This window comes from Chrysemys picta, chromosome 12 (assembly GCF_011386835.1).
Source record: "Chrysemys picta bellii isolate R12L10 chromosome 12, ASM1138683v2, whole genome shotgun sequence".
NCBI classification, from domain to species: Eukaryota; Metazoa; Chordata; order Testudines; family Emydidae; genus Chrysemys; species Chrysemys picta.
The window spans coordinates 28,017,320-28,028,081 of record NC_088802.1 but is presented as its reverse complement, the minus strand read 5'-3'; the positions used below and the strand labels follow the sequence as shown (position 1 = coordinate 28,028,081).

The window sequence follows — 10,762 nt, the reverse complement described above, 5'->3', positions numbered from 1 at the left end:
ATTTCCCCTTTCACAGCTGGAGAATTGAGACCAGAGAGACGAAGGGCCTTGCCCAGGGCACACAGGGACCTGGTGCTGGAGCCAGGAACTGAACGCAGCTCTCCTAGAGCCCAATTGGGAGCCCTACCAAGACCAGCCTGTTATGAGCTGTCAGCTGCTGCTGAAATATAAACCATCTCCCAACCACTAGCTGTTAGATGCAGGGTCATTTGGCACCAGACCTAAATTCCCCTCTCTCCTCATCCACTGAGCTCCCCCTGTGACTTTCCTGGTTTATTCCTTCCTTCTCATCCCTAACCCTGGCCCAGTAGACAGGCAGCCATTAGTACATATGAGAGCTGGAACAAAGCTGGTATTTGTCATGCCATCACCCTACAGCGCCAAGAAGCGCTCCCACCCCACAGCTCCACCACTGCTAGTAGCAGGCAGCCCCATGGCAACATGGTGGCAGCACAGAGACCCCCAGGCTCGTGGGAGTGATGCCATGCTGAGAGCAGACCCACTCCACAGAAGTCCTGCCATGCCCCAGGGCCTGTGCCAAGCTTGAGCCCACCCGGGGAGGCTGGCCTGGGGGCCGAGAGCAATGCTGGCAGGGGAGAGGATCCAGCAAAGCAGCAGTGAGTGATGATGCATGTAATGGGCAGGTGAAACCATTGGGAATTGTTCTATTCAGCATTTGCAGCCCTGGGAGATGGTGACCAGACTGCACCAGCTAAGCCAGGTAGGGGCTCCAGGGGATTGAGATCCCCACCATGTGGCTGCTGTGGAGCCCTTCACCTGCAAACCCAGGGCTGTATGAATTGACTCAGCTAGTATGTGCACGGTGCTTGGAGAATGGAAGGCACCCTAGCAGAGCCCAGTTACTCAGTGTCTGGGAGTGATCTGGACAGGCTAGAGTTGCAGCGACTAGTTTACATGCTGAGGCGTGTGGACACCGGGAGGCAGGACAGGAAAAAGCTAGAGCTTGTGTATTGGTTTATAGTTTTGAGTGTACTTAAGTGCAGGAAGCCAGAGCCTCAGCTGGTATAAATTGGCAGAAGAGCAACACACTCCAGTAAGGCAAAAGGAGCTAGTGGCTGAGGCATGGACCTAGGGCGGTGGGGTCTCTTCCTGGCTCTACCAGTGGCCTGGCGTGTGACCTCAGGCAAGTCACATCACTGTACTGTGCCTCAGTTTCCCCACCCCCTCCTTCGATTAAAGCATTAAAAATCATGAATCAGATGTCCCAAAATCAGGATAATGGTTTAAAATATTACTTAAAAAAATCAGCAGCAGTATTTTAGACTATCTTTCTTGGCCTTCTGGTTTTGAACCTTTCTGGCACACTTAGTCATGTTTTCAAGCTTTTTGCTACATCCATGGGGCCAGACATGTTTTTAAAAGAAAGCTGAGAGTCTCCCATGTTCACATGACTCCATAAGCTAGGGATTTAAGAAATTACCAAATATCCAAGACTCACAATAAAATTGTGAGAGTTGTGCAACATGGCATCTGTCACTACGTCCACGCACTGTGGGACTCTGATATTGTTTCAGGTTGCTGTGTGCTACCATGATCTAAGTTAAAAACAACATACTGACTTTGCGAAATGAGAATCTGCCCTATGTTCTTTATTAAATGGAACCCAAGCCTCTGAAGGGCCAATCGAGAGCTCTACCTGCTGGACAATCCTACTCCAAGGTCCCAACTACATATTCAGAGCCAGATTTTCTTCAGCTTCAATTCAACACTGGAGAGCCAGAGGAAGGTGATGTGGCTGTCAGAGAGCTTGTTATGGCTCCTTGCTTCATAAACTGCATCTGCATATGCTAGAGCAGCCTAGGGATTGTTCTAATACACATCAACTATGGTCCTTAAGGGACAACATGCCAGTTATGAATTGACGGGAGTGCAGCTGTGCTCTGCCCTGCCCCCAAAGCTGTGAAGGAGCCTGGCTAGGTGCCAGGAAAGCACCAGGCCCCAACCCCAGGGGAACTGTCAGCTGACTAACTAAGATGAAAACCCAGGAGGAGGAGAGAAGCGGCAATCTCTCAGGGGCTGAGAGGTGCAGTTCAGCGGCCCTTGTCCTGGCAGCTCATCCTCATGTTTACTTGGGGGTATTTCATTCTTTTGAAGAGGAGTCGCTCATTTCCTGGTTTATTTTAAATCCTGTACCTGCTCTGGGTTCTAATGCCACTTATAGGGCAGGTCCTAGGGGTCTGATCTAGTCTGTATACATTCCTGTGCCCCACTTATCACTATGGTAGCAGAGCTGCTTTTCTGGAGCAGCCAAGTATCTGCTACCTGCAAGATGATTTTTGCACTGACTGAAACTAGTACTCTAAGGCCTCAATGTTTCTGTCCCCTGTCCCCCTAAGTCAACCAGAGCAACTGGCTTGAAATTGAGGCCCTGGATGGGAAAGGCCCCCATTCCCTGACCAGTCCCCCCCAGACCGCAAAAAGTAGTCAATGGGGAATGACCATCAAATGGGGGGTTTTCTAGGGGTTCAATAGGGAGGGGATCTAGGCCCAAAACTATTCAACATTTTCATAAATGATCTGGTAGTAAATATAAAATCACTTCTGATACAGGATGTAGCTGACAGAGTGGTAGATAATGAGGACAGGGCAGTCATGCAGAGTGATCTGGATCACTTGTTAAACAGGACCCATTCAAACACAGTGTGTTTTAATGCAGCCCAGTGCAGTTATAAAGCTAGGAACAAGGGATGTAACCCAGACCTACAGAATAGGGGACTCTATCTGGGAAAGCAGTGACTCTGGAAAGTGTTTAGGGGTTATAGCAGACAAGCAACTAACATGAGCTCCCTGTGCAATGTGATCCTTGGGTGTATAAACAGGGAAGTAGCGAGTCGGGAGTTAATTTTACCCCTCAGACCGACACTGGAATACTGCATCTACTTCTGATGTCCACATTTTAAAAGGAATGCTGAAAAATTGGAGAGGGTGCAGAAAAGAGATACAAAAATCACTGGACAGCAAGAGAAAATGCCTTATAATGACAGACTTAAAGAGCTCAATTTGTTTAGCTCACGAAGATTGAGAGGTGACTTGTTTATGGTATTTAAGCACCTTCATGGGGAGAAAATACTGGGTCCTAAAGGGCTGATATTTAATGGCCTGTTTAGACAGGTCAGAATAAATGAGCTAATGGTCCCTTCTGGTCGCAAGCTCTATGAATCAATGAACCTTCTCTTGGACAAGCTGAATCCCATGTCAGCTGTCCCCCTCTCAACCTGCAGCCTCAACGCAAGGAAAAGCCAAATGAAAATTCCCATGTGACGGTAAAGTGTGACTGAAGCTTCAGCTGGCTAGGCCACTAGACATGGAAAGGCCCAACTGCTCCCTCTGTATTTTCTAAGGAAATTAACATTCTAGGGCCTGGGGTTTGGCTTTAGGAACCAACTGTGGGGGGCGGGGTGGGTAAGGGGGCAGGAAACAGAACATAAGAGAGTCAGTTTCCCATTTAATTATATTTTTAAAAAGGCAAATGTTAGCACCTGCAACAGACACAAACAGATCATCAGCAGAGCAGGAAAAATCAGAGCGTCAGCAGTCACTAAAATAGCATCAGTGGCATCTATGCAAAATAAAAAATACCTAGATCAGGGATAGGCAACCCATGACACGTGTGCCAAAGGTGGCACGCAAGCTGATTTTCAATGGCACTCACACTGCCTGGGTCCTGGTCACCGGTCCGGGGGGCTCTACATTTTAATTTAATTTTAAATTAAGCTTCTTAAACATTTTCAAAACCTTATTTACTTTACATACAACAATAGTTTAGGTATATATTATAGACTTATAGAAAGAGACCTAAAAATGTTAAAATGTATTAATGGCATGCGAAACCTTAAATTACAGTGAATAAATGAAGACTCAGCACACCACTTCTGAAAGGTTGCCAACCCCTGACCTAGATGAAGGGAGCATTCGGGCTGAGCAGGTGAGCAGACAAGTCAGGGTTCTGAATAGGTGTTATCCCTGTGCCCTGGCAACTCTCTGCTACCATCCCACTCTCCCTACAAGCTAGTGCTGAAAATTACAACAGGGGATATTTTACATAGCATCTCATCCTTGAGTGATTCCTGTTCATTGTTCTCACAATGGTCCAGAATCTCCGGCTGGGATTTTCCAAGGCGCCTGAGGCTTTTTTAATAGAATGTGTTCTCTATAAAGCATAATGCATTTAACATACTAGGCAACTACACATGTAGTATATACAACAGAGAGAGGCTCTGCCACAGCTGTGAGAGTCCATGTGCCCAGCCTCCCTGGGAGCAGCCGCTCCAGCTTTGAGCAGCCTCACACATACACCCTGGGATCTTGGACTCTGCTGGTGCAGCGGTAAGTCCCCTCAACTGACCCAAGCTCCAGGGGAGGGGGAGGAACAAACTCTGGAGACTGATGCCCAGGGAGTTGGAGCCAGGGGAGCAGAACCACGGCAGCACCTAGCTTCCCGTTCTGGGGCAGAGATGTCAATTTAATGGGCTGGGTGTGATACGGGGAGCAGCGTAACGAAGGCTGGTGGGTGGGGTGGACTGAAGGGAATATAACCTGCCTCAAAGCAGTTTGCTCCCAGTTGGAGAAAGGGGGAATCCCCAGTCCCCTGGCTCCAGCATCTTAGCAGTTCAGCTCCGACGGCAAGACAAACTGGAGTTTGGGGTGATGTGTCACAGACTGGCTGAAGGTGCCAGCGCAGAGAGCCAGCAAAGTTAACTGGGGGGAAGGGGCTATTTACACAGGAAAGCTGGAGTGAGAAACCCCCTTTTCTGAATGCATCAACACAGGGGGATCCGCTGGATGTGTGTTAGAACTGACCAACTGCACGAGAGATGGGGATCAGTGCTGGGGAGAGGAGCTGGGCTCAACAGCCCCTTCATATCCTCACCACAGGTAGCGGAAGTGCAGGCTAAACCCAGACTGAACCCTGATTTCGTAGCTCCAGCTGAAGTCTACAGGGCTTCCCTGGGGTTCAGGGGAGTTCAGATCTGCTGGGCTTCTTGAGTGCTTGCCTTCCCTGCTGACACTGTGCAAGGGGACCAGCGAGTGCCAGTTCTGGGGTATCCAATCGTGTTGTACACACCAGCCCAGCTGGGAACAGGGCTCCACTGTCCACCTCAACTCATCCATACAGGCCAACGATCATGTAAAATCAAATATATTCTTCTCAGAAGTAGCTCCCAGCTGAAAGATGTGCCCCAAAGAACAGGCTTTTTATCCCACCCCTGCCCTGCACACTGGCTGTACTATGTAATGACAATAACCAAATCTCATGCTTCAGGGCTTCAGACGCTCCCCTGCAGAGGACAGGAATGTTTTTTCCAATGCACCATTGGCCAGATGTATCTGGGTTTCTTTTTCACCTTTCCCTGAAGCATCAGAGATTGGCAACAAGACCCAGGATGAGGTAAACCAGTGCTCTGAAGTGGTTCAGAGAATTGTCTTTCTAGATGCCTGGCTGGTAGGTTTTGCTCACTTGCCCAGGGTCAGATTGATCACCAGATTTGGGGTTGGGTAAGAATTTCCCCCCAGGTGCAGAGATCTTGGCGTTTTTTGCATTCTTCCACAGCATGGGGTGTGAATCTCCTGCTGGGAATCATCCCAGCATCTCTCATCTAATCAATTCCCAGCCATGGCAGGGGCCCCTTGGTCTCTCCTGTTCTCTACTCTGGCTCACAACAGATTAGCCTCTTAAGCATTGAAAGGTTTTAGTTTAACTAAAGTAATTAGGCTTGATATAGCAGTATTTGAGTGAGATTCATGGCCTGTGATATACAGGAGGTCAGACTAGATGATCTAATTGTCCTCTCCAGCCCTCAACTCTATGAAACTCTGGATGTTCATGGGGTCTAAGTGAGTTAGGCACCCAGATCCTGTTGATTCTGTGGGGCAGAGACCATCTCTCTGTTCTGTGTTTGTACAGTGCCTCGCACTGTGGTTCCTTGTCCATGACTGGGGCTGCTAGGCGTTAGCACAATACAAATAATACTAATGGAATTTGGGTAGTTTACTCCCTAATGCTCTAATGAAACCCCTCACAGAGCTCCCTTCACTCTGGGTGGGATTTCAGACCCAAATTCTTACAGTTGTCAAGACTTAACTCTACGCGGCACTGCAACACCTAACTGATTTAGGAACCTAGGTCTCATGCCCAGAAGTGACACAAGCACAGTGGACCATATGTCTTATTGGAAGCTGATGGGGATTGTGCTACTGAATCACGCTGGAGCTTGGGAAAAATCTCCCACTTAATTCCTGAGAACCAATGGGATAAATTCAGTATGTCTGGGTGGGGTAGGGCCACAAGGGCAGAAAGGACACGGGGTTTTCCCCGGTGTGGGTTCGCTCATGTCTCTTGTGGTGGGAGCTACGGCTGAAGCTTTTCCCGCAGTAAGTGCATATGTAGGGTTTCTCTCCTGTGTGGATCCGGTGGTGCTGGGTCAGAGTGGATTTGTCAGTGAAGCTTTTCCCGCAGTCAGAGCATGTGTAGGGTTTCTCTCCTGTGTGGATCCTCTGGTGTCTGATCAGGTTTGAACTGACATTGAATCTTTTTCCGCAATCGGGACACTCGTAGGGTTTCTCTCCTGTGTGGATCCTCATGTGTTTGACCAGGTCCGAGTTCTGGCTGAAGCTTTGCCAGCACTCGGCGCATGTGTTAGGGATCTCAATGGTCGGGGTTTTCTTCTTAGACACTTTAGTTTCTTTCACCTTCCCAATAGTGGCGCTTTCCCAGTGGGTGCATTTGTCCAGCCTCTTCTCTGGAGGGCTCTTCAGATGCCTCTTGTGGTGGGAGCTGCGGCTGAAGCTCTTCCCACAGTCAATGCATTTATAGGGCTTCTCACCCGTGTGGACGCGTTGGTGTTGGGTCAGGGTGGACTTGTCTGTGAAGCTTTTCCCACAGTCAGTGCAGGGATAGGGCTTCTCCTCCGTGTGGGTTCTCTGGTGTCGACTCAGGTTTGAGCTGACGCTGAAGCTCTTCCCGCAGTCAATGCATTTATAGGGTTTCTCCCCCGTGTGGGTTCTCTGATGGTTCATAAGGTCTGAGCTCTGGGTGAAGCTTTTCCCACACTCAATGCAGATGTTGGGCTTCTCCCCTACGTATGTTCTCTGGCAGATGATCGTGTCTTTGCTCTTCCTCACAGCTCTCCCGCGGATGGCTGATTTACCCTCTCTCTGCACAAGAGAGCTCTTCTGTAGCTTGTCCAATTTCCTCTGATTCTTGAGGGACTTTTTCTGGTTCAGTCCCTGTGAAACATTTCCTTTGGATCGCTTGGGAGGCATCTTGTCATGAGTTGCTTTTTTACCAGCACATGTGAACGAAGATGTTTCCTGCTTGCGCTCACCTGCTGAGACAAAAAAAGAGTCATTCCTTGGGGCGGGGGGGTGGGTGGGAAGGAAGGTACCTCAGAGAGGGAAGGGCAAAAGCTGCACCACAATGCAAGTATCTGTTGATAATTCATGTTAGAATTCATTCAAGTGCAGATCTGGCCCCTCTCACCCAGACTCAAACCACTGACACATTTGTAACCTGGCTCCACAGGCACAGTCTCTGAAACAAACACTGGAAAAGAATCGAAAGAGCTGCTTTGGATGATCCTCCTGACACTGTCCCCAGCCAGGGCAGCACCCCCCCCCCCCCCCCAGCAGCGCGGTGACTAGGCAGAGGCAGGAACTAGCTCTTCCTCTTCCTGCTCCTCACCTTGTCCCAGGAAAGTCAATCTGCGCCGGGGGGGCTGCAGGGAATGGGGCTGGGCAGGGATGCGAGCCGGGAACCTCCCTCCCTACTTACTGCTCCTGCCAGTCTCTGCCCCTGTCTCCCTCCTGCCCCCTCCCCTCGGGCTGGGAGACTCGGTCCCTGGCCCGGCCTGGAGCGTTCTCTCTCCCGGAGCTGGCTCGGCTCCTGCAGGCGCTCAGGGGAGCAGAGCCGGAGGGGGGAGGGCAGCAGCTCTGGGACTCGCAGACCCCCGCCCGGGAGCAGAGCTGGGGCGAGGAGGGGCCGACGGTGCAGAGTCACTTTCCTGCCCGGCCCCAGCCCTTTCCCCCGGGTCTGTCCCCTCACCTGCAGGCTGCGGCTCAGAGGCTGGTGTCGGCAGAGCCCGGAGCTGCCCCAGGAGCTAGGGAAGGGCTCTCCCGGCTGGGGAGCAGCAGCGGTTCGGGACAGAGTTTCGGGTCACAGCTAATGGAGGCAGCTCAGCGGCTGACCCGGGAAGCTCCGCCCCAGCCCGCTGAGCGGAGGGACCAAGAGCGCGGAGCAAGCGCCCGGCCCGCCCGAGCAAGCGGCAGAGCCACCTGGCGGCCACCGCTGGGGAAATCGCCTCCGCCTGAAACGCCGCAGGCCCGGAGTCAGAGGCGGATCCGTCTGTCTCGTTTTACATGGGCTATGGACCAGAAAACACAGACACACAGGCACCCCCAGCCAGTACAGGGGGAGTCGTGTCGGCGCAGGGACTCGGTTCTGCAGCCACCCAAACACGGGTGCACAGTGCTGGGACAGGAGGGTCTATCCCAGTCATCAACTGCCTGTATAACCCAGGCCTGGTCTACACTACGAGTTTAGGTCGAATTTAGCAGCGCTAAATTGAATTAAGCCTGGACACGTCCACACGACGAAGCCCTTTTTTTCGACTTAGGGTATGTCTACACTATGAAATTAGTTCGAATTTATAGAAGCCGGTTTTATTGAAATCGGTTGTATACAGCCGATTGTGTGTGTCCCCACATAAAATGCTCTAGGTGCTCTAGTCGGCGGACCGCGTCCACAGTACGAGGCTAGCGTCGACTTCCGGAGCATTGCACTATGGGTAGCTATCCCACAGCTATCCCACAGTTCCCGCAGTCTCCGCCGCCCCTTGGAATTCTGGGTTGAGATCCCAATGCCCGGATGATGCAAAACAGTGTCGCGGGTGGTTCTGGGTACATGTCGTCAGGCCCCTCCCCCCCCGTCACAGCAACGGCAGACAATAGATTCGCGCCTTTTTACCTGGGTTACCTGTGCAGACGACATACCACGGCAAGCATGGAGCCCGCTCAGCTCAGCTGAGCTCACCGTCACCATATGTCCTCTGGGTGCCGGCAGACGTGGGACTGCATTGCTACACAGCAGCAGCTGCTAACTGCCTTTTGGCAGTAGACGGTGCAGTAGACTGGTAGCCTTCATCTGCGATCTGGGTGCTGGCAGCCGTGGGGCTGCATTGCACCAGCCCCTTGCCTTTTAGCAGTAGATGGTGTATTACGACTGTTAACTGTCCTATTACAAGTTGGGTCATCGCACATTAGCAGAGTCTTCCCCGAGCAGCAGATCGTGCAATAGGCCTGAAGACCATCGTAATACACTAACTGCCAAGCGCCCAGTATTTGCTGCCAAGCACCCAGAAAGATGCCGAGGGCTATCAGTCACGCTGCACTGTCGTCTTAAGATGTAAAAAATAGATTTGCTCTGTATTCATTTGCTTCCCCCTCCCTCCGTCAAATCAACGGCCTGCTAAACCCAGGGTTTTCAGTTTAATCTTTGGGGGGACCATTCTGTGTGACAGTTGTTTGTGTTTCTCCCTGATGCACAGCCACCGTTCTTGATTTTAATTCCCTGTACCTGTACGCCATGTCGTCACTCGGCCCGCCCTCCCTCCTTCCCCTAGTCCGTCAGATACTAGGTTTGCGCCACAGCTCAAAGAGCCGAGAAGCGGTTTGCGCCTTTTCTTTGAATTCTGGGTTGAGATCCCAATGCCCGGATGATGCAAAACAGTGTCGCGGGCGGTTCTGGGTACATGTCGTCAGGCCCCTCCCCCCCCCCGTCACAGCAACGGCAGACAATAGATTCGCGCCTTTTTACCTGGGTTACCTGTGCAGACAACATACCACGGCAAGCATGGAGCCCGCTCAGCTCAGCTGAGCTCACCGTCACCATATGTCCTCTGGGTGCCGGCAGACGTGGGACTGCATTGCTACACAGCAGCAGCTGCTAACTGCCTTTTGGCAGTAGACGGTGTAGCATGAGTAATAGCCGTGGGGCTGGCAGCCGTAGGGCTGCATTGCACCAGCCCCTTGCCCTTTGGTAGGCGATGGTATATTATGACTGGTACCCATCGTCGTCGTACTGGAGTGGCTGTCAATCATGGCCACCTGGGCAGACATGCTACTGTTTCAATGATGATGGCTACCAGTCGGAGTATACTATTTTCTGCCAATTGCCCAGTATTGTCTGCTAAGCACCCAGAAGAGGCCGAGGGCGATGCTGGGTGCTGGCGGACGTGGGGCTGGCAGACGTGGGGCTGCATTGCTACACAGCAGCAGCCCCTTGCCTTTTGGCAGACGATGGTATATTATGATTGGTATCCGTCATCATCATACTGCAGAGGCTATCACTCATGCTGCACCGTCGGCTGCCAGCTTAAGATGTAAAAAATAGATTTGTTCTGTATTCATTTGCTTCCCCTTCCTCCGTGAAATCAACGGCCTGCTAAGCCCAGGGTTTTCAGTTTAATCTTTGGGGGGACCATTCTGTGTGACAGTTGTTTGTGTTTCTCCCTGATGCACAGCCACCTTTCTTGATTTTAATTCCCTGTTCCTGTACCTGTACGCCATGTCGTCACTCGGCCCGCCCTCCCTCCCACCCTCCCTCCTTCTCCTGGTCCATCAGATACTAGTTTCGCGCCTTTTTTCTGACCAGGCGCCATAGCTAGCACTGGGATCATGGAGCCCGCTCAGATCACCGCGGCAATTATGAGCACTATGAACACCACGCGCATTGTCCTGGAGTATA

At 51.5% G+C, this 10,762-nt stretch overlaps 1 protein-coding gene across 3 annotated transcripts; it reads right to left on the bottom strand.

The window, feature by feature from the left end:
- Nucleotides 1–3,446: 3,446 nt before the first annotated feature.
- On the bottom strand, nt 3,447–8,279 carry LOC101932316 (zinc finger protein 300-like). 3 transcript variants are annotated; one of them, XM_005312906.5, is made up of 2 exons: nt 8,063–8,279; nt 3,447–7,346 (listed from the first exon to the last, which is right to left on the bottom strand). In XM_005312906.5, the coding sequence occupies exon 2, from the start codon at nt 7,282–7,284 to the stop codon at nt 6,280–6,282; it is 1,005 nt and encodes a 334-aa protein (XP_005312963.2). In that variant the 5' UTR covers nt 7,285–7,346; nt 8,063–8,279; the 3' UTR covers nt 3,447–6,279. The 3 variants fall into 3 exon arrangements, with proteins under 3 accessions (XP_005312963.2, XP_042698597.2, XP_065418678.1); XM_042842663.2 differs by having other exon boundaries at nt 3,447–7,349; nt 8,063–8,240; XM_065562606.1 differs by lacking the exon at nt 8,063–8,279 and adding an exon at nt 7,793–8,032.
- Nucleotides 8,280–10,762: the final 2,483 nt, after the last annotated feature.